The sequence below is a fragment of the Brienomyrus brachyistius genome, chromosome 18 (genome assembly GCF_023856365.1).
Source record: "Brienomyrus brachyistius isolate T26 chromosome 18, BBRACH_0.4, whole genome shotgun sequence".
Classification (NCBI taxonomy): Eukaryota; Metazoa; Chordata; class Actinopteri; order Osteoglossiformes; family Mormyridae; genus Brienomyrus; species Brienomyrus brachyistius.
The window spans coordinates 15,626,933-15,650,628 of NC_064550.1; the positions used below are offsets into that span (position 1 = coordinate 15,626,933).

The following is a 23,696-nucleotide window of genomic DNA, read 5'->3' on the forward strand; positions in this document are numbered from 1 at the left end:
TAAGCAGCATGGACAGCTCCGCCAACGCCTGCTCCAGCTGAAGTAACGAGGTCAGAGCAGATCTGGAAAGACCTCAATGGTGTAAACAGTTTGCAAATTTAAATAAATATGTGTTAAATCTACCATAAGGAACCAACAGTCAGTGTCCAACCTAAACATTTCGCACAACATTGGGATTCATGTTACACCTCCCTCCCGTGGAGAGATATCAGACACAACCTTCAGGGGCAGAGTAATAGCCTACAGACAGCAGCCAGACAAACAAGCCAAATCAAAAAGATGCTGCTCTACAAGGAGTAGATTAGTGCCTCTCTCATCTGATAAGCAGAATGCTAGAAAATCTCTTTTGTTTAACCTCGAAAAGATACGCTTTCATGTGTATTATTGAGATTACTTTCAAGATTTTATCTAGACTTCAGTTAATGTTATTTGAAGGATGCTGTAATTTTGAAAATGAGCTACAGATGTGTACAATGGTGGTGACGTGTGGCCTGGTGGAGTAGGTCTCTGTGCCTCTGATCAGAAGGTTGCTGGTTCACATCCCATGGTTAGTAGAGTGATTTTCATCATTGGACCCCTGAGCAAGGCTCGGAACCCTCACAATATCCATCCATCTTCCAGTTCCTTGTTTGGGTCGATGGGATTTTTTCTTCTGTGTTTCTGTAATAAAACCTCGATGTGTCAAGTCTTCCACTTAATTCAAAAGTAAAATGTAGGTTTTAACTCCGACATTTACTCACAACCTGCATGGTGCTGGATAAACGGCTCCACTAAATTTGATTTATTTGCTGGCTTTTTAATTTAAGACTGTTACCTGCTATTCTATTGTGTTGTTCTTCGTTACTTTTTCTAAATCCATAGTCCATAAGCGTAACTATGCCGGGAATTGGATTACATGAATATGAACCGAACTGAGTTGTTTAAGTCATACTACACAGCAGCTCTTCTTACATTCTGCTGTGTCTTCTCTCATTCTGGAAGCTTGCCATGACAAATCGCGGAAGGTTAAACAAAATTTTGACGAGACGGCGCTTGTCTGCATGTCCCTGCGCCTGCGTGTGTCGCATGCGAAGGAGACAATGACAATTTATAAATCGCAGGAAGTCGCTAAACTGACTGTAAAAATAAATACAAAGGAAAGAGCAAATAAACGAAAATATTTACACAACAATAAAAACAAACTTAACGGAAATGATTAAACCCATCCTCCCAATGCTCAACATAGGGCACCCTGGACTGGAGTACGGCTGATTTTAATATGTATACTAATAAATAATATTCTGAGGGCCTTAATAGTTTCTGCATTTAAACACGAAACCTCGATTCATTTTTTGCTCCTTTCGCTTTAAGGAATGAGTTTGTTTATGCTGGACCAATTTCCAGAATGATACAGATGTTTTATTTCCTGTTAGGGCCATGCTGGCAGATTTATTATTGAAACGAACAAAAAAAATCCGACACCTCCAGCAGCCCCTATCCCGAACGTGTAATTACAGCGAAGCTGAATAACGACAAAAATACCCTACAAGCCAATTTCCATGCCACAGCTCTCCAACGTATTTGCCAGTTATTACAGGAGGTAATGTGTGGTTTTTTTTTTTTTTTTTGGGGGGGGGGTTCGACCCTGTGGCTGTGATATCACGGTTTCCGATTCAAATCCCAAGGTCGGCAAAGTGATTTGACCATTGGGCCCTTGAGCAAGACCCCCAAACCCCTTAATCCTCCAGGGACTAGCTGACCCTACTTATTCAATTTGGATAAAAGTGTCTCTGCAACTCCGTTTGCAAGAAAGTTAGGATGCTGTGTAAAATGTAAATATAACAGAATGCAACGATTTGCAAATAATATAAACCCATATTTAATTGAAAATAGGATAAAGACAACATATTGAAACTGAGAAATGTATTGTTTTATGGCGAAAAAAACTCCAGCAACTGGTCTCTTCAGTTCCCAAATATTTACAGAGTGCTGCTAAAAGAGCTGATGCAGAGAACATGCCCCCGAGCCGCCTTTTTTTGAAACGTGTTGCCGCCATCTAATTCAACTTGAGCAACTGACATAAAACAATAAAGATTCTATTTCAACGTTTGATATGTTGTGTTTGTTCTCATTTTAATTAAGTATGGGCTTATAACATTTGTAAATCATCGCATTCTGCTTTTATTTACACTTCACACAGCGTCCCACCTTTTTTTAAAAAAAGGAAGTTATAAATAAATACTATTGACGCCGTAATAGGCGATTGAGGGGGTGCTATATATACGAGGGAAGCAGTTTTTTTTTTTTTTTTTTACAATTTCCTAAGGTGCAACTGATTGAAACACAAAGCGAGGGATGATATGCCGAGCCACACCTCCTTTTACAGTCCCGGAGCGGAGGGAGAGAAGGAGGGTGAATGAGAGAGGGAGGCCAAGGGGCGAAGTGCGGCGTTTCAACGAGCTTCCCAGCGGGCACCGACGAGGCTGATCGCCGCTTCTTAAAACTATCCAAACTCGTTTTTATACATGCACTTCGGCCGTTTTCCTTCCCCATATGCTGTTTTGAGTTCTCTGATCTCTGGCTGCGGGTTTTCCCAGCGATTCGCCCTTTTTCCTTTGAGTCGATCCAGTGTGAAGCGCAGGTGAACATGGCGAGGGGAGCTCCTCACGACCACCCCGCACTCGTCTTTCTCCTGTCCTCCATCCTGTGTCCCTGGGGATCGGCCCAGGAGCTGCCCGGCAGCGGCGTGAACGGCTTCAGCTTGCACCCCCCGTACTTCAACCTGGCCGAGGGGACGAAGATTACGGCCACGGCGACCTGTGGGGAGGACGAGAGCAGGAGGTGGACGGAGGACCTGTACTGCAAGTTGGTCGGGGGGCCGGTGTCCGGAGACCCCAGCCAGACCATCCAGGTGAAGCCGGATACCCTCTCCAGCCATGAATCTTGCATAATTTATATATTATCCTCACCCTTGTTCCTTCCTGTCATTTTCTTTCCCTCATTCCTTTCCCCCCTTTTTCATGCACGATAGGCTACTGTATAAATGATGTAGGTAATGCATAGCATATGCAATATATGCAATGCATATATATATATATATATATTTCGGAAGTTTATTTACAGTCGATTGTGATGGGATTGTGTGCGATTTATGGCGAAGTCTATGGTGATGCTGTGTGAGAAAAGTGACTGTACAAACTTCATAAGATACGGCTGGATTATGCAAAGCGACGGAGGCAAACGGCGGAGTCCGTCTGCTCCACCTGTTTTATCGCTCGCGTTATTGTGGACGGTGGTGTTGATGAGTCTTTATTGCGAAACATCTGCTTCTGTCGTCCTGCTCATCCCGACGTGTGCATTTAGGAAAGCCTACAGCACGTACAGCGGTCTTGCCCCTTGGGCAGCATTCCTACGGGAATTTCAGGAATTCCTAGAAAATGCCAGCAGGCAAAATGCGCCTCGGGCAGGAATTCGCCCAGTTTCTTCACAGCCCCAGATTATATCGGCATTTCTTTGAGACCCCCCCCCCCCCCACCCACACACACACACACACACACACACACACACACACACACACACACACACACACACACACACACCTGGTCCACACACACTGTCCAAACAAATATAAAAAAGGAAATACACCAACCCACTAAGTCCGTGACGTTTTTCCTTATGTCTTATTGCTATAATATAATAACCGGTTCCCCACGCTTTTTATCTATGGTCCGCGAGCATTTTCAATACAAGGAAAGTTCTTTTACTGTTTAATAGCAACATAGGGAGAAAATCCGTCACAACGTTGATGCATTACTTCAATATATTACAAATCCCCACTTCCTCCGGTGTCCGGTGCTACTAATCCTGTTTTGGGTGTAAGACAGAAGTATGTTTGTGTTAATTAAAACACAGGCTGGCATTGGCATGTTCAGCTTTTGCAGGCTCTCTCTCTCTCTCTCTCTCTCTCTCTCTCTCTCTCTCTCTCTCTCTCTCTCTCTCTCTCTCTCTCTCTCTCGCCTTTTTATGTATAATTTCCCTTCTGTTTCCAGTTTATGTACTACTGTGGTGCTTACCTTGTAAATACTGAGTTAGATTTTTGCTTTTGAACCTCAGATTCTTTGTGCACTAAGACTCTAAGAATGCTTGTTTATTTAGCTTTTTTTCCCCTCCGTTAAAACTAATGTAGTAGGCTTTTTCACTTAGGATTTTGGTCCGATGTTTCCAGAATCCATATATATACTTCAAAGAGTGCAGTATTTCTCCTGTATTGTAAGTTAATAAACCAGTAAATTTGAACTGATTGACTGCACCACCCAGCGTAGAGTGGGAGGTTAAAGTTGAGGTTAGAGGTCGTCCCTTTTTTAATAGAGGCTCTCCCAGGCTGTTTGGGTCCCGTGAATGGGAAGCCTTCCGTGACAGAACCGAGTGACCTGGGAGGAGGGCTGTGTGTGTGTCCCCCCCCCCCCCCCCGTAACCTGTGGCTTAAAGAGAGGGGATTAGGCCTCCTCTTTCAAGCCTTTCAACTCACAGCCAGTCGAGGTTTGATAATAAGACAGTGAGGAAAAAAGAAAGAAATGTAGAGGTGAAATGAAATCGCTGTGGGGCGGAATAAAGCCGAGTCTGTTTAACTTCAGATTGTGAGCTCTGGTAAAAGTTTAACTTACCCATGCAGCAGAATACTAATAACAGGTTAAACCGTTCGTCGTACATTGCCAGCGGAGAATGCGCTTTTTTTTTGTGGAATAACATGTTAACCCCTTCCTGCACGGCCCCAGGGTCAGTACTGTGACATCTGCACAGCGGGCGATGTGGACAAGGCTCACCCCATCGCCAACGCCATCGATGGCACGGAGCGCTGGTGGCAGAGCCCGCCGCTGTCCCGCAGCCTGGAGTACAACGGCGTCAACGTCACGCTGGACCTCGGACAGGTCGGTCTGCCTCTTCGCTCCCCGGGCTGGGTTGCGCCCTCTGCGTCACACCACATGCGACCTTGATGGAAAGTCTTACTTTCCATGCAGCTGTATTTAGATGCATGATCACGGGACTCATGGGTGCTGTGCAGCCCAACAGGATGGGGATCAGTGCCTGCATCCAGAAGGTTGTGAGTTTGAATCTCTTGGCTGACAAGAATAATCATTGGGCCCTTGAGCAAGGCCCTTAAATCGTTCCCGGTACTGCCTGACCCCGTTCTCCCTTGTTTTAGAGAAAAGCATCTGATTAAATGCAATAATTAGCTAGCTGCTCAGAAAGGGTGATGTTTGCCTGTAGGAGCAGGCATTCGCCAATTCAACACCCTGAACTTCAGTGTCTGTATATGCATTTCATTGTGACGCCTTGTGCTGAGTGCGTCTGGCTCTGTTATGCTATTTATTTCTGTTTATTTGTGCCAGGATGTTGCCTAGTTGTCGTTCACAGTTTTTAATCGGTTAATGATGCATTTCAGGCTTATTTCCTAATCACTGAGTGTGCTTGTGAAACAACGGTGTTAGTCCCATCATCTTAATCTCGACTGCCTGAGCTATGCCCCTCCCCCCAAACCTGTAACCTTCTGTTGCCCTTGTGGCATGTTTAAACTGTTGAAAAGGCGACTTCCAGTATTATATATGCACACGGGTCCCAGGTAAACCATTTGTAAACAGTCATTCGTCGAGGTAGAAAGGAGAGATAAAGAAAGGGGGAGAGAGGAAGAGAAAGGGGAGGGTGATTCCCGTGACACTGAATAAGTGTTTGTTTACTTAAGCAGAGATTTTCCACTGTTCAAGGTGAGCAGAATCCAGTGCTTCTTTACTGGCAGCCAACTAAACTGTAGTATAGTGGTCACATGACACTGACTCTGGGCAGGGATTGGACTGTTGGGAGGGGGGGAGGAGTCTCTTTTCAGTAGAAATGGGAGAGCAGCACGAGTCAAACGGTGCCGTTTCTTTGTGTGGTAGTGATTAAAGGAATAAGGAGTTAGACACTGGCATCAGTAATGTCACCCCTGGTCACCTGACTCAGACTGGCTATAGGCCACGCCCCCGTCTTTCACAGATTTGTGTCTTGCTATTATACATTAAATAGTCCTTGCTTGTAATTAAAAAAAATTAAAACTTACTAATTGAATTAGGGTCAGACTCTTCCGCAGCCTATGCCAGAAGTTACGGCTCTGGACACAGGAATCCACCTGCATTGCGGGAGGTGATATTTCCACATATTATGGGATGTGGAGTTTGACCGGAGCCGTTAATTGGGTAGATTGGATTCCCCTGTCTTGTTTAGGCGTTTCTCTGTCTGCTCAGCAGAACCCGAAGGTCTCTCCTGAGCCCGTAAAGCCGGGTCATCCTGAACGTGACCACAGACCCATGATGTGGATCTTTTTGCTTTCGGGGGTTCAGTGAGGGAGTGTCGTTAAGTGCCAGTATTCCCGCTGACATGAGGGGCCCGGCGGGGCCCGGCGGCCATGGATCAGGCCCTGCCAATGGGCCTCTGCATGGCGGGTCTCTGGCCCACTGCTTCGGGGGGGTAGTTTTGGGTCTGACACTCCCTAGGTGGGAATCGTTTCTCCTCACTGGTACAAGAATGCTGGTTCTTTGGGCCAAGAACCAGGAAGGGGGGGGGGCACTGGGGACAGGAGAACTGGGGACAGACTGGACTTGCCTCCCCCGCCCTGGCCAGCCCCAAAAGCAAGAAAAAAGAGATTGGAATGTTTGTTAACCCGATCTGTCTCAGCGTGCCGGCCCGGATTACTGCTTTTTCCATGGAAGCCAGTCCTCGGATTCCCCTCTCGTCACGCTGTTCCCTTTGAGTGACTCGTACTTCCACCCCGGGAGGCTTTACTTAAATTATTTAAATTCACCCAATCAGGGGTCTCAGTCTTCACTTCGAAGTAAATGTTAATTTTTGTCTTTTTTTAAATGTAATGTAAATGTGACCAGCCTGGGGCTCGTCTCCGCACACGTGCCGTACGTCCATCATGTAGAGATTTTTCCAAAGCGCTGCGTGTTTGGGGAGTGGAGATTGCCGGCTTCGTGGTGAATGGAGTTTTCCGGAAAAGGTCACGATTTCCTGCCTCGTCACTCTGCCGCTTATCTCCGCTCGGCGTGGCTGAGACCGAAAACAGTTTGTCCCACAAATGAGGCTCTTTTTAAAAACGCATCTGGCTTCTGTCTGGGTTGATAGCTGTGATGAGATTTAAAGAGGCTAATGTATGCAAATGAAACCCTTAAAAAACCCTCAGTCAGTATAAACACATTTTTTTTAAAGAGAAATGGAAGGTCAGCCATGCCTGCAAAAAAAATGTAATTCTAGGAATGTTTACCAAATGTTACGTTTTAAGGTATAGAAACATTCAAAGTGTTCAGTTTTCCTGATGTTCCTAGAATGTTATCCCACTATTGCAACTAAGAGTAATAAAATAAAAGTAAATTGAATGGCTTGGTATATAAGGCAGTGAATAACACTGTTATCTTGCGCATCAAAGGGTGTGGATTCAAGGATGGGGGCATTTGTGTTATATACTCATAGTTCTTTTATAAAATATTATGAATGATATTTGCCAGCATTAATTGTTCAGGTAATAATGTTATCATGCTGACAATGAAAGAACCTTTCTTAAAATGTAAAATGCGGAAATAACATTATAGTGGTCACATGACACTGACACTGGGCAGCGATTGGTCTGTTGGGAAGGGGGGGAGGGGCCCCTTTTCAGTAGAAATGGGGGATCAGCATGACTCATATGGTGCCATTTCTTTGTGTGGCAGTGATAAAAGGAACAAAAAAGGAGTTCGACCCTGGAATCACTCGGAAGGTAACCAATCAGAAACGCCGCCCCACGGTCACCTGACTGACTGGCTGTAGGCCACGCCCCATCTTTCACAGATTTGTGTCTTGCTGTAATGCATTAAATAGTCCTTATGGAAGACCCGACCCTATGCCAGAAGTCACGGCTCTGGACGCAGGACCGGCGGGGACCGGCGGCCATGGATCAGGCCCTGCCAATGGGCCTCTGCATGGTGGGTCACTGGCTCACTGCTTCTGGGGGGAGTAGTTTTGGGTCTGACGTTTCCCAGGTGGGAATCGTTTCTCCTCACTGGTACAAGAATGCAGGTACTATGTACCTTAATGACGCTCCCTTAAGAACATTCCCTGCTGGCTTTGAAAAGGCCTTACTTCACATGACACTGGATAAAGTTCTGGCTCTCGCTAGCTGGCTCGTGCTGTTTGCATTGTGAAGGAGTCCCTGTGTTCTTTCGCTCTCGCCACTCTACCCGGCAGTGCATCGGCTCGCTGATTGCTGCGCTTTGGCACTGCGTGCTTTTCTGTTTCCTTTATTATCACGGCCTTTGTTTCACTTCCTGTTGTCAGGTCCCCGGCGGCCGGTCTGTCTCATTGTCGTTTTTCCTGAAGGATTTTTTGTCTTAAGAAGGTCACCACGGAGAGTCCTGTCGCTCGACTCCTTTTAACGCTCAGGCCGAAAGCAGTTCGCAGAGTCGGGAGTCTTCAGTGTGCATGTGCCTGGAAAGCACCCGTGGCTGTGCGGAACGTTCCGGGAAGCGGAAGCCACCTTCATCCCCGGAGCTCTTGTGTGTGACTGGGAACGCGGATATTAAGGCTGGCTTCCCGGTCATGGGAGAAAAGACGTTTGATTTGCCGTGTTTTTTTTTAATTTTGCTTTTGCTAGAGCCAGAGACGGCAGCTTAGGAAACAGACGTCCCTCTGTGCTTTTGGGCCGGTCGGGGCCTTCCTGATTCCCGGGTCACCCTTCCAGCACCGAGAGGGTGGGCGGGCTGTGAGTCAAGTGGTTGCCATGGCGCTGTGACTTCTGACTGGCTGCACGATGACCTTACATAAACCCAACTTGTACCGGTATGGGCCATGCGGTATCGTTTGTGTTGAGTTTTATTTATTTCCTAGCTGTGGTTGAATTGTCACATGACACATAGCTTGTTTGTCACATGGCATGCAGCATGTGGTTACTCTCTTCTTATGGTTTGGAGCCCTATCTGTGATCCTGACCAGGATAAGCAGTTTGTGGATGGATGGATGGATGGATGGATGGATGGATGGATGGATGGATATGTTATTTTAGGGCGGGTTCAGCTGTGGACCATGAGGCTTGTCTCTGGTGATGACAGCCCCCCAGGTCCATTGAATGGTAGATTACACACACTAAGTGAAGCCCAGGTTGGGTCATGGTCACACTGATTAATATTTCTCCGCAAGCGTACATGCAGATGCATCCTCGGGGAGCTTTACGGCTCGTTTTCCATCGTCCTGCGCCTCCGCAGACAAATGCCTACTGCGCTCCAAATTCATGTCCGTGCGGACGGCGTACACGCAGCCCTGGACTCACTGCGCACAGGCAAGCTCTCCCTCCTCGATATCCGTATTGGAATGGCGTAGCGAGTACAAAACGTGCAGATACGCGCATTGTCTTCCCGTTATGTACAAACTGTGCAACCTGACCGGGGAAGATTGAGCGCTTTCGTGTCCGCATGCGCAGTGCGGCTCTGCCAGTCTTTCTTGTATGTGCAGTGCGGCTCTGCCAGTGTTTCCCGCACGCGCAGTGCAACTCCGCCAGTGTTTCTCCGCACGCGCAGTGCGACTCCGCCAGTGTTTCCCCGCACGCGCAGTGCGGCTCCGCCAGTGTTTCCCCGCACGCGCAGTGCGGCTCCGCCAGTGTGTCCCGCACGCGTAGTGCGGCTCCGCCAGTGTGTCCCGCACGCGCAGTGCAACTCCGCCAGTGTGTCCCGCACGCGCAGTGCAACTCCGCCAGTGTGTCCCGCACGCGCAGTGCAACTCCGCCAGTGTTTCCCGCATGTGAACCAGTCCGCTGGATCTCTGTCGATTCTCTCTCCCAGCGGATCCAGCGGAAACGGGGGCCACTCCGTTGCTGTGCCCCCCCCTCACCACTCCCCATAGACACATAAGTCGGCCACAAAGCTTCCACTGTCCAGCAAGGGGGGGGTTTGGAAAGAGGTGACCTCATTCATCTTACTACTCATCTTTTTCTTAGCTCCCCCCCCCCCCCCCCCGGACATGCCGCTCTGTCTGTACCCGGAGTCCCCCCTCCCTCTTTCTTGACTATCTTGCCTCTTACTCATCCCTCATTTGTCTTTTATGCTCTGTAACAATCTTATCAGCACCCCTCCCCCCGAAAACACACACACACACTCATGTTGCTATTCTCTGACTCTTTCATCATCTAAACTCGGCAGAGCGATGGGGCTGCTGCCCCACGGCCACTGACACACAGACAGAAACACATTGACCTTAATAGGAGAGATGAATGGAGTGAGAGAGGCTGCGTGCAGGGAGGTGAAGAGGATCCGGTTAGGAGAAGGAAAAACAAGCCCTGCGGCGGGGAGGGGGGTCCGGGGGGGGGGGGGGGTTACTGCGTAGTGAGATGTACTGTAATTGTAAGAGGCCCAGAGCCAGATCTCTGACTGACACCAGAAACAGAATCCTGTAATTACCCAGTGAATGTGTCTGAGTTATCAGTGGTCCTCCGCTGAGGAATGCTAAGTTGACATTCACTGCATGTAAAGAACATTCTGGAAGGTCCTGCCAGAGTATGTAGCAGCCTGGGTTAGATACCTTAATATAGGGAAACTCGAATGAGCTCCTCAGTGCGTGTCTTCGGTGTGCAGTGCGTGTCCATCCCCACGCAGTGCGTGTCCATCCCCGCGCAGTGCGTGTCCATCCCCGCGCAGTGTGTGTCCATCCCCGCATGTGCCCGTGTTGATCGGATGGCCCTCGCCAGGCTCCCGTCATGCCATGCGTGATGTGGCTGAGTGGGAATCGCTTTCTGTGCCGCAGGATCACCCAGCGGCGTGGCCTTTTAATCATTAACCGGACCAGTGACTCCCGCGCGCACGGCCGGGTACGGCCTGTGTCGGCCAACTGACGTTTGTCAAGGACAGGAGATGGTCGTTGGACATTAGAGCTTCAAAACGAATCAACTTGGAAAGTCGATTAAGCTGCGAACGCTGTTGGCTTCCTGGGGCAAAGCTGCCCTGTGTAAGAAAGCGGGATTGGATCCGACAACCTGCTCTGGTCTTTTAACCTGTTTTCTCTGTAAATAAAAGCACAGATGCTTCTGCAAAAGTATCCCTACAATTACATTTCCCACCCCCCCTGTGTGCTTTGCGTGGGTGGTGTTTGTATATCTGAGCCAAAGTTTGAAGTTATTGTGATTTATGGCGCTGGTGTCAGCTCTCTGCACGCATTCTTTGCGTGTGTAAGCAGGAAGACGATGAGCATTTTGGGCGATGATCGTGACTCGCAACGAGACAGGAAATCGCCGTGGCACTGGAGGGGAGTGGGACTGAAGGGCCCGTCTCTGTAATATTTGCAGTGCCGCCCTCAGATTGTTCATGTCTGATCGCTAAGTCGTCAGTTTCACATTGACAGCTTGGCAGTTTCACATCAGCGGTGATCTGATAGTGTTGGGGACAGTGTCCAGATAGTGGGCTCCTGCTTGGGGGGGGGGGGGGGGGCTGACCCTTTCCTCAGTGACCTGCGGCATGAACTCCAAATGGGAAGCGGATGGCCAAACACCCAGGATGGGCAGCCTTTAGCGTTAACATCGTTAGCATCACTAACCTTTCTGGGAAATGCCCCCCCCCCCCCCCCCCCCCCCCCCAGCCAGCTGGCCCACTTCACCAGGAGCTCCTTATCATGCTAAGCTCCGGGTCCGCTGGCGTTTCCTGCTCCTCCCGACCTCAGCCTTTCTTAGAATGTCTAAGGGAGTCGCGGAATAGTTTGAAGTTTAGAAAATGGAGGAGGGGCGGGTCATGGTGTGGGTGTAGTTGGTGCTGATTGCCTCCCGGCCTGTACGGGCATGTCACACCACCGCGCGCCGGGCCGCTTTCTGGAAGATCGCGGAGGAGGGGGTCGGCCCTTAGCAGTCTCCGCACCGCGCTGTCATGTGGCATCTCCAGTTCTCAGTTCAGTTTCTTACACATCTTTCGCTATTATGTTCTTATTTAGCAGATGCTTTTTATCCAGGGAAAAAGAGGGGTCCGCTAGTCAACCCGTGGGATTGGAACCTACAACCTTCCAACCACAGGAACGAGCCCAATCCCACTAAGCCGCTTGGGTTTGATATCCTGTCCAGCACTGCACTTGTATGTCATTTTCGTTTCTTTTAAATAATTGATCCCCGTCGGAAAACGGGGCTCAATTATTTAAACAAAAAGAAGCTCTTTACGCCTCCCCCCAACTTGTTCTCTGTAGGTGAGATCAAGCTGAGCCACAATGAGCCGTCACTCAGACCTGCACCTAGGGGCCTTGTTTAAGGACCCACAGATGTGCTAAGACCGGGCTTGAACTGGCGACCTTCTGATCACAGGCACACAGGCTTAGCTCACTGCGCCACACGCTGACCGTCTCCCCTCTGTGTCGTGCTTAAAAAACATTGAGGTTTTTCAAAAACATTTCATGCAAATTCCAAACATGTGGCTGTCAGTTTTACAGTTCAGTTATTTTAACAGTCTTTTGTCTATTGTTACTTTCCTCAGTTTTCTTGGTCGCTATGTAATACATAGTTTTTTTTTTTTAGTTTACCCCCGAAGCTCTGGAAATCATTTTAAAGCCAACATGGGATGTTTTTGAAAAATCCTGACAGGAAGCTGGAGGATCTCTCAGACTATTGTTCTCGTAATATTTGGCTATAGGGCTCCCTGCATGCTTTGCCCTAAAAAGGAGCCCCTCCCCCTAATTCCAAATCACTTTGGGGGTGGGAGGAGGCGCAGTACAATGCTCAATACTCGCCTTAATGTTAGTTACGTCCGTTTAGTCGCACGGTGTTTCCCTTTTCAGCGGGTTACTTGTGATTCGGAAGGTTGTCGGCTCAAATCCCGAGATCAGCAGAGTGATTCCAACTGGCAGTCGCTCTGGGGACCCTGCGATCTTCTCTTTGCATAAAAGTGTCCGCTAAATGAAAAATAAAATGTAAATGTGTAAAGTCAGTTCAGCAGCCGCACAAAGCCGCATAGATCTGGGCAGGTTTGCTGCATTTCATAACTAGTATGCATTACTGTCAAAATGCGGTTACCAGACGGAGACGGATTGTGCGTGGTGTGCCAGCGCTGGGTCACAAGACCGTCACGGTGATGAGGAGCCGGCGGTACGCGATCCAGATGCACTGGCTGTGCCAATCCCATAATGCCGCAGGTGCTGCCATTAGGACAGTGCTCTGGGCACGTGTAGCTATTCCCCGGTGGCTGTGATACCAGACAGGCGCCCGCCCCCCCCCTCCCATGGGGAAATCTTCCGGATCCTCAGAGCCGTGACCGTGATTCCGGACACAGTCGCTTTCGCCAGACCTTTTGGTTAAACTCGCGGACGAACATGTTATATGAGAATGTGGAAATACTACTAATGTACTGTTGGCCTGTTATTAACTAAGATGATGTTTTATCTGAATACCTACCTGTGCTTCAGGTTTAGAAATACATGACAACTCCAATTCACCTTAGCAAGTTTTTTTTTTGACGGGGGGGACCGGAAAACAAGGATGAAACCCCGCAATGACACGGGGGGGTTGCATACAAAACAGACACGACAATTAAATAAGAACTAAATCCTATAATTACGGCGATTTATGAAGGTTCCCAAGAAATTTCTTTGCCCAGACTGATTCGGAATGTAGCGTTTAAACAAAGGGTAATTAATGTTTTACATGTGATTTAGATAGGAACCAAATTTAATCCGTGTCAGCTGAAATCATGTCAGTACACGTTAATCCCCAATAATGATCACGAATCTTGACTGAGGATTACGGGCCGCAGTAAAATTAAATTGGGTTTAGCCGGTGCGGGATAACTCTAGTGAAAGTATACAGCTGGTGGGCGGTGAGCGCATGAGCGGAAGGTTGCTGGTTCAAATCTCAGGGTTACTAGTGTGATGTCACTGTCGGGCCCTTGAGCAAAGCCCTTAACTGTGGGATTGTACGCCACTTCGGATAAAAGTTCTGCTAAATAAATGTAAATGTACTGATGGGTGTTATCAGTGAGAGCTCCACCCCTCCTCTAGGAGGCGCCCTAACGATGTGGGGATGGGGCGGCATATCAGGAGGGCTGAGACTATCTCAGCTGATAGCGGCCTTATCACCGCTGAGCACACCCCCGGCGCTCCAGACACCCCCTCCTCACACTCTCCTAGTGAGAGTGAAACTTCTTCTTGCGGCAGTTTAATTCTCACTTGTTCATTAAGTGGTAAACATAGCAGTGTCCTTAAAATTATTTACGATTCAATAATTGCCGTGGGTGTAGTAGGTATACAGCAACAAATTTTGACAGGAAAAAATCTTTAAACAATCCTTAAAAATCACCCCCCAGAACACGCATGAACGGTGGTAACACTGTGCCAGGTCCTTTTCAGATCTTCGAATAGTCACTCCCAAATTGATCATGATGTGATGTCACGCGCGATGGCGGGCGTTTCCGCGGCTGCCCACGCCCATCACACCAGGACAAATATCCCCGTACATCCTACCCTGTGATTATGATGGTGTGAGTGACAAATTCAGAGCGACCCACTGCAAGCAGACGGTGGGGAGGTGGTTAGGAATCTCTCAAAGAATTAGAAATAGTTCGAAAATGGAAGTCACCCGGGCGGGGGGGCGAGGTGAGGCTGTCTGGACTCCCTGCTTCTTGGAGAAAGGGGAGGATCCCGGCGTTCCTGAATCCCACGATTTCCCTTTTGGGTGGATGTGTTTTCCCAGTTGCGGCCATGATCACAAACATGGGGGGGTGTTTCAGAGATGTTTTTTTTTCTTTTTGTTTATCGTTGCTCTTTTTGGCTGGGGAGTCGACTTCTCTAGGCTTGGCTAATTGGATGTTCTTGACTGAACATCTCCCTTGACTGAACCTCCCTCACTGTGCCCCCCCCACTTGGCCTGCCCAATATCCAAAAGCCTTTGCCAGCAGCCCAGAGTTTCGAAATGCAGTAAGCAGTCCAACCCCTCCCTAACCCCCACACCTCCCGGCCCCATCTTCCCCGACAGACAGTCGGCCGGCGGTTTTGAAAGCCACAAGGCTGGATTGGAGCGAGGAAGACGATCAGATGGAATTGGCATCCCGTGTTCAGTTCGCTGCCCTGGGGGCGTCTGGACACGTAGACCGCAAGGACCCACCGCGCTGCAGTGAAGCACCACACCTCCCAGTGCCTCCTCCTCCAGTGGCGTGGTGCCCCCTGCAGGCAGAATGGCAGTATGGCGGGATGGTATATGTGGCTCAGTGGGTTATGACATTATGCCTATGATGGGAAGGTCACCACATCCCAGGGTCAGCAGAGTGATGTCACCACTAAGTTCTTGAGCAAGACTCTTAACCCCCCACTTATCCAGGGACTGGCTGACCCTGCCTTCTCAAAAATGCTCATCATTTCAAAGAATCTACCTAACCCCCCCCCCCCCCCTGCTCACAGTGGGGAGTCATTTTTTTTTTTCAGACTTTCTTTGAGGAGATCCGAGATTCAAGGTCACGCTATCTGTTAGTGACAAACCAAGCAATTCATTAAAATCTCCTTTGGTGGGGGGGGGGGATTGGTGTCCATGGCCTGTCAGCTCAGACCTCTGTAGTATCCCTGTGCGGGGGTTGATGTCAGGACTCTGTCAGACGGAGAGCACATGCTGCACGGCATGCAACCCCCCCCACCCACCCACCTGGCGTACTGATGGCCACAGCTGTGCCGCTTCCCCTTTCAGCCGGTCTCAGTGCCCCCCGGGGGGGTGGGGGACAGTCTGAGATGCTTCGAGATTAACGGGTCTCTGGGAAAGTGGGGTAGAGGGGGGGTTTGGTGCAGACATGGGTCTCTGGTCACATGACTCTCCGCACTACGGGTGGCGTGATGCCGTTAAAACACCCCCACCCCCTCGGACCTGCCGGTACCCGCAGACGGAGACGCGTCAGGACCTGAGCTGACCCGCTGGGTCGGGGTCGCGGGTTCACCGATTTCCCCAGGCAGCCTCCCAGTCCCCCTGTCTCTCCCGCATGTGAAAGCCAAAGCCGCTGGCTAATTATTAAGCTAATTAAGTGAAAGGAGCCGCATGGCTGCCGTTCTGAGGTTTAAAGTAAGAGCTGTAATAGGTCGGCTTTCGGGAGGGGTGGGGGATCTGGACCACAGAACTGGGGAGGGGGCGAACCAGGTCCCATGCCTGGGTTGATTTTGGAGGATAATTGATAAGTGATAAAATGACACAACAGCATCACCTACTAATAATTTAATACAGACTGAATTTTTTTTTTATAATTAAAGTTCAAGTTACATCTGACTTTTCCAAAAGCAAGTGGACTTGAGATTATGTCCCCCACCCCTGTTTGGATGCAGCCTGCAGTCCACCATTGGAGGAATTTAGGAAATGCTTTTAAAACATACAAGGAAAGTACAACACGCTGAAGCGTAACCTCAGGCTCACTTCCTTGTACATACTTTGTATCTTGAGCTGTTTGTTCCCCTTGGTTTTACAATCTGCTGTGATTCGCTCCTGACAGAGACTAAGTGACAAATTGCAGCGCCTGTGGCATTGCTGTGGGCGGGGCATCAGCCACCACATGGCTGCAGTATCCAGTTAAATCTGGTCTGATACAGCTGTGTCACTGCAGGGTGTGATGTTGCGTCCTTCCTGGCAACGTGCTGGATGTTTTGGGATCTCGACTACAGCTTTGGCGTATAAGGCTCTCGATATTTAAAATTTTATATTTTGTGGTTTTTTTGTTAAAAAAAATTCAGAAATAGGAAAAAAAAAACTTTTTTATGTGTGCTCCCCCCGCATTCTGCAGCTCCCCACTCCCTCTGAAAATCAAGGTTCAGCTTTTTGTACGTTTATGAATTATGGCGCCATCATCTACACCATGCCGGTAGCGCATTAGTTTATAGCCCGAGGTAAAACACGCATGTCATTCATAAAATGTTCAAAGGACACGGCTGTTTGTCTGGATAAACACCTGTCTGCAGAAGGTGTGTAATCGCGTCCCCCGACTCTCACAGGGGAAACGCGTAACAGTCACCGCCCACTGGTCACAGAGGAACAATAAGCCTTTCCTTCTCACCTCCATCTTCATCACACACACAGCGTGCCTTTTGCTGCAGAAGCCACGTTCATGGGTGCGTCTCCCCAGGAGGGGGTGCGTCTCCCCAGGAGGGGGTGCGTCTCCCCAGGAGGGGGCGCTTCTCCCCAGGAGGGGGCGCGTCTCCCCAGGAGGGGGCGCGTCTCCCCAGGAGGGGGCGCGTCTCTCCTGGCCTCTGATGTTTTCCAGAAACGGTACTTTAGCTAAAGACTGAAACTTCGGAACAGAACTGAATCTCCCCGGTTCGTACGGTTGTTTTAGAATGATCGTAAAAACATCCGTTAAATTCACTGACCATGCTCACCTTTGTGTTTTTTTTTTTTTTTTCATTGCTATTTTAATTACTCCATTCCTGTGCGAACCTGAAGGGCTCTTTTCTGTAGATAAACAGACAGACAGAATTAATCCTGAAGTAAATTGCAGGTTTACAGTAGCACAGCACGCACAAACATTTAGACAGTAAAAAAGATGTTTAGACACTAATAAACATTAACAATAAAGAGTAACAAACGGTAACAGTGTAGAGATAAAATATTGCGCAGAAAATCCATAATAACGACTCAGTAATACATCTTGTTCTATGGTTGTACAGTGGAGTAATGAATGTTTGAATGTTTTGTATATAGGGATGATATTTCTGGGCCATAGTGATAAGAAACACCTTAATAGATAAGTAAATTTAAACAGCCCCCCTTCCTGCCTCCCTAGCTGGCTGCCCCAGCGGCTGGCTGGAGCACCTCAGGGTGTTTTATAACGTGGCAGACCGCAGGGGTGTAGAATGGACTGAGGTTTAGAGGAGTGCTTTCCTTGCCAGTAAATGCCCTGGGTTGGGAGGGCGGGGGTGGATTAGGATGTCTGTCGCTCTCAGCTTGACTAATCGCACACAAACGGCCTCTAACATCTGGCCATCCTGCCACAATCCCCGTGTGACCTCTGACCTCCCTACGTCTGCATACAAGCGGAGCGTCTGGGTTGTGCCTCGCGCAGAGCTCGGCGCTGGCCACTGGGGGCGCACTTGGTGGAGAGCAAAACAATACTGGGAACACGCAGTGTGTCCTTAATGAGCAGGTGTAAATCACTGAGGTGTTTTTTTTAAAACTGTGGGAATTCAGCGCAGGCCTTGCGGGGTGTCCCTGCTCTGTCAACCATTGGTACAGGAAGCAATGTATGTAACAGTTTTGATTAATGTTACAGTAATTTTCCCTGATAACTTTCCTGTTTCTATATAAATATATATTTTGTAGATACTTTTGTCCAAAGTCATGGAAAAGTCTTCAGACATTGGGGTCAAAGAAAACAATGGCAGTCAACATCAGCACCCTGTCGGTCATATGATTACTCTTCCAGCCATGGGATTCAAACCCACAACCTTCCGGGTGCAGAGCCCTACCCCACTGTGTTACACAGCCCCCTGCACCCACACTTCCTTTCCTTAACTGATGCAGATGGGCCACCCCCCTCACCCCCCTTGGCCCTCACTACGTGACATTTTTCCTGTCTGCCCCCACAGCTATTCCACGTCGCCTACGTTCTCGTGAAGTTTGCCAACTCCCCCCGGCCAGACCTCTGGTGCTGGAGCGCTCCGTCGACTTCGGGAGACCTACCAGCCCTGGCAGTACTTCGCCTGTGAGTACCGTGAGCGCCCTTGATCTGCCGGGTGTGACGGCGGCCCCTGCTGATGTAGCCGGGAATCCCTGGGGATTTGGGGGGGGGGGTGGTATGATGCAAAAACAAAGAGCTTCAGCTGATCAATCTGTATGTCGATGGATGGATGGATGGATGGATGGGTGGATGGATTATTAATCCCAAAGAAAATTGCAGGGCTTCTTGAAGATCTCATTTACAAAAATTATAACTTTTTTTTCACGAGTGACACAGATTTTTAAATGGAGGAGTTTCAGTTCACAGCATCAGGCTCGGGACGATGTTTGTGGTATTTTAAGCTGGTTTGGAATCCCGTGTGGTTTCACCCTGTCCCTCTTTCTGGAGAGATGCCAGATCCGACTGTGCTTGTGGCCTTTCACGAAATGTTTGGAAGGTTGGGAAAGCGGAAAACGCAAACACAGTCGGCGTTACCTGTTTGATAAACGCGCTCTGTAATGTAGAGGTGTGCCGCTATGCTTTATTTACTCTGCACTGTGCGTGAGTTTGAGGGTCTGTCTGCCTGTCTGTGTGTGATTTATCAATGTAAGACGTGCTCATGTGCGTGAAGGTATGCAGACTGCGCCTGTGTGGGGGGCTGTTTACAGTCTGCATCATTGTGTTGGGGGGGGCTTCAGTCTGTCTGTATCTGTTTGTATTAGTGTCTGTCTGTCTGTCTTTGTCTTTACCACATTGTGGGGAGTAAATGTCCCCTTTTGTAGCTTATAGGGACATTCTTCAGGTTCCCACAATATAAGCCTCACCAACATGAGATGTCTTGTCTTGTATTTAGTTTTGTTACTTATGATTAATGTTAGGGCTGGGTAGGGGTTAGGGTTGTCAAGTTGGGATTAGAGTTTTCCCCATAGAAATGAATGGAAAGTCCCCACAAAGATATAATTATCAACCTGTGTGTGTGTGTGTGTGTGTGTCTGTCTGTGTTGAAGTTGTCAGCCCTAGCATGAGGGTAAAACATTCCAGTCATCTGTCCCAGTTCCTCCGAAGCAGTGAGCAGGTCCCAGCGAGACACTGTCTGCATGCCCCCCTCCCTCCCGGGAAGCAGATCCATGAGCAGATCCTGTCTGTGTTTTTAGCACAAACGTGGCCGCTGCATTCCTGCATTAAATCAGGTGTCACTCGATACAAGCCGACGGGGACAGAGAACAATGGCACCAGTGCAGCCTCTCGAGGGCCCGGTGGCGGGGAGCTGGATCCAGTGTGCGGGGATCGCTTTGAAACCCAGAACTTGGAAAGTCATCCCCCCGACCCCGATCCTCCTGGCTGCAATGGAACAGCATTCCGCCCCAACCCCCCCCCCCCCCTCCCGGGAAGGTCACAGCGTGCTTGCGTGTGAAGGATTGGGCTCGGCGATAAGGGCAGGTGGCCGGGAGTGTCCAGGGGCGGGCGGGGGGGCGAAGGCCAAGGCCTGACTCCGAGCTGTGGCTCCCACGCTGTTTGTCCCTCCCCCCACCCCCGCTGGCCGTCTGTCACAGAGATGTCCTCACGGCGGCACTCTCAGGAATGCACACCACACTGTGAGAAAACGGCAAGCCCTTCGGTGGGGGGGGGGGCGCCGTGTTCGCCGTGGTCCTTAGCAGTCAGCGGCTCACTCAGATCTCTTCTCCCGTGTTCCTGTTTCTAAATCCTCAATATCGAATCTGAGTTGCCTAAGCAGGACTCTCCCTTAACATTTAAGATGCTGTTTATTCTCTGACAAGAGCCAGCAAGTCAATCTGCCAGCTATCGCTTAATGTCCCCGATGAAAACACTGGCTTTAGTTTCCATAAATAGCTAACGATTCCACAGACAAATCTGCGATAATTAAACTGAGCCATTATTTACAGTTCCGCAATACCTCAGAGTGTGTGATTACGTCGACTGGAGATTTGAAATCACATTGGTATGTTCTGAGTGTGTGTGTATAAATTCAATTGAAACATTCTAGCGGTGATGTATTATTATCGTACTTCTGTTTATATTCGGCATAGATTAACAGATGTTTCCTGTCTGTTTCTGCCATGAATCAGCTTCGAAACGGGACTGCATTGAGCGCTTCGGGCAGAGAACAATCCAGCGTATCAACAAGGACAACGATGTCATCTGCACGACTGAATACTCGCGCATCGTCCCCCTGGAAAACGGGGAGGTGCGTATGCATGGACACTTACGGCACTTAAACGTTTCGTGCATTTGGTCTCTGTAATACTGCTACGCTTGGAACATCACATGACTTTGGCTCTGGGGCTATTGACTTTTTCGGGGCCTCGGTTAATCCCATGTCTCCGTGACGACAGATCGTAGTCTCCCTGGTGAATGGGCGTCCGGGGGCTATGAACTTCTCCTACTCGCCCGTGCTGAGGGACTTCACCAAGGCCACCAACATCCGCCTGCGCTTCCTGCGTACCAATACCCTGCTGGGACACCCTCATGGGCAAGGCGCTGCGTGACCCGACCGTCACGCGCAGGGTGGGCATCTCCCGTGGGCCTCAAACGACATTCCGGAGGTTGGGTACCGGAGATTAGTGACTGCCTCTTGCAGAAGCACCCAGCGGCGGTTTGACCAGCATTTACACATTGGCCGCCAACAGTCGCTAAGCATTAAATAAATACCTTCCTTATTTAGTAGCTGCTGAAACGGCACATTCTGCTAACCAGCTAGCTAGCTGCCATCTTCTGACTACTCACTGTGCAATTTATTTAGTTTCTGAAACATCTGAGGGGAGCAACGTAACTTTCCCAAGTAAATTTCCTTTCTGGAGACCCAGAAACGACAGCCCCCTTCCCGGAAGCACTGGCAGATAGGCACAAGTTCGTACCTCACGCAAGCTTCACTTTTGACCATTGACTGCTGTTCTGTTCTTGCATCATGAATTTTCGCTCCTTTGCCCGGTGTCCCTGCTGATCAGGCTACACCATCCACTTCAGCTTGGCACGACCCAGATCAGGACCACTATGTCCGATGTTGGATTATTTCATAAACCGTTAAGACTTGCGTAGTCCTTGCACCAAAATCACGGTGACTGGTCCCTCTCCGCCCACTGCAGTATTACTACAGCATCAAGGACATCAGCATTGGTGGCCGGTGCGTGTGCAATGGTCACGCAGATGCCTGCGACGCCAAGGACCCCCAACGACCCCTACAGGTGAGCCGTAGAATGGTGGCTTCACAGGCCTTCTCTGATCGCAATCCTCTCCTTGGTTTGGCTATTACTTATTAATGTCTAGCAAGATATTACTGCTTAACATTATCTGCGTGGATGTAAATAAATAAATCACACTCGGGGTAAAGGTGTAGGGGTTTTATAAATCTGGAATAAAGAGCGAAATTGTAGTTAGGGTAAGTAGTTCGGATCCTCGATGCCGAAAGCATAAGAAGCAGGAAATGACATCAGTGGAATAGGTGGGGGGGGGGGGTTTGGGATCTCCACCATGGAGGTTCCTAAATGGAAAATAATAAAGAATATCAAAGGGGAAAAGTGAAGGGCGTTTGATAGATAAGCGGACAGAAGCTTCTGGAAGATAAGCACACAGGGTGTGATTCATCGGGAGAAGGATCGGGATGGGGGGGGCATGAAAAGCAGAAAAGAATGAGGGATAGAAGAGGATAAGAGCGATAGGGAGGGCGCTGCAGGATCGTTTCCCGAACGCCGAACGGCGCAGAGTGTCTGAGGTGATGGATGCTGATGGGTCCCAGGTGTCTGATGTTCTGTGAGTTTTTAAGCTGATATAGCGATCAGTGTGACAGAAAGCAGGCTTCAGAGACCGGTCCATTGTCTGAGATTTGGGGGGGGGGGGGGGGAGTTGTTCAAATTTTACACATGGCTGCTGAGGTCATCCGTGATTCTCCGGAACACTTTTTTCTTTTATTTGATGCGTGTATTATGTATGTCCCGGCTAAGAACATCTCTGATTTGTGTATCGCGTTGAAGTGTAATGAATGTCTCCTGTTTCCTGCGTGTGTGTGTGTGTGTGTGCGTGTGTGTGTGTGTGTGTGTGTGTGTGTGTGGGTGTCAGTGAGTGAGGAAGGGAGAGAAGCCTATACAGTTATAACTTGTAAAATCCTTGTCAGGGGACTCGGTTGATGGACTTCATCTCTATATGGTGACCCTGGAAGGTCACAGAAGGAGAGACTCTCTGCCTTCAGAGAGATACATTTCCGTTTTGATTGCACACGCACGCTAATGTCATTCCTATAAGTCGCACGTTCTCCAAGCGCCTGACTCCAACCCTAGTCTTTGCAGGCAGAAACAGGCCAGAGCTCTGTGTCAGGTCACCGGGGGGGCTGTGGAATCCACTGAGGGATTGTAGGTACTGGAGGCAGTTAGGCATTACAGGCAGGTAACTGAACCAGGCTGGGGGAGGGGTGTAGACAGAGGGGGATCCCTCGTAGAGGATTAGGGTAATTTCACCGCGGGGAAGGTTTCTGGGGTTAATGCTGAGTCACGCTTGGCTGTCAGCTTGATGTTGGCATGTGATGTGTAGCTCAGTGGTTTCGATCACTAGGCCTGTGATCAGAAGGTTGCTGGACCAAATCTCAGGGTTGGCAGTGCAGCTTCTCCTTGAGTGAGGCCCTTAGCCCCCAGTTGCTCCTGGCTGACCCTGCTTTATCAAATGCATGTTGCTTTGGATTAGAGTACCAGTTTACCCAGTTAGCGTATGCTAATCCCCGCCCTCGTTCTCCCGCCCGTCCCAGGCTGCAGTGTGACTGCCAGCACAACACGTGTGGCCCGTCATGTGACAAGTGCTGCCCCGGATTCAACCAGATGCATGGCGACCGGCAACCACCGACAGCGCCAATGAATGCGAACGTGAGTCCTTTCTGGAAGTCTCCGTTACACCCGCACACACGAGACTCCCCCCCCCCCCCCCCCCCCCCCCGTTTCCTTTGTGTTCCTCATCTGTTGCTATGGAAACAGGTGTCCTGAAGGTATTGGCTTAACTAATCCCTGAATCCGAGAGCAACACGTCCTACACTTTTCTGAACTTTTCCATAATAGTGCACTTCACTGGAGAACTGCT

At 49.3% G+C, this 23,696-nt stretch overlaps 1 protein-coding gene across 1 annotated transcript; it reads left to right on the plus strand.

Annotated features, from left to right (window-relative positions):
• The first annotated feature begins 2,289 nt into the window (after positions 1-2,289).
• LOC125713212 (laminin subunit alpha-5-like) lies at positions 2,290-23,504 on the plus strand. The gene is given in 10 exon segments (XM_048984183.1): positions 2,290-2,890; positions 4,755-4,907; positions 18,547-18,604; positions 18,607-18,630; positions 18,633-18,662; positions 20,705-20,823; positions 20,972-21,100; positions 21,102-21,143; positions 21,722-21,820; positions 23,371-23,504. Coding segments are annotated over 10 exon segments (1,161 nt in total). The 5' UTR covers positions 2,290-2,395; the 3' UTR covers positions 23,383-23,504.
• Positions 23,505-23,696: the final 192 nt, after the last annotated feature.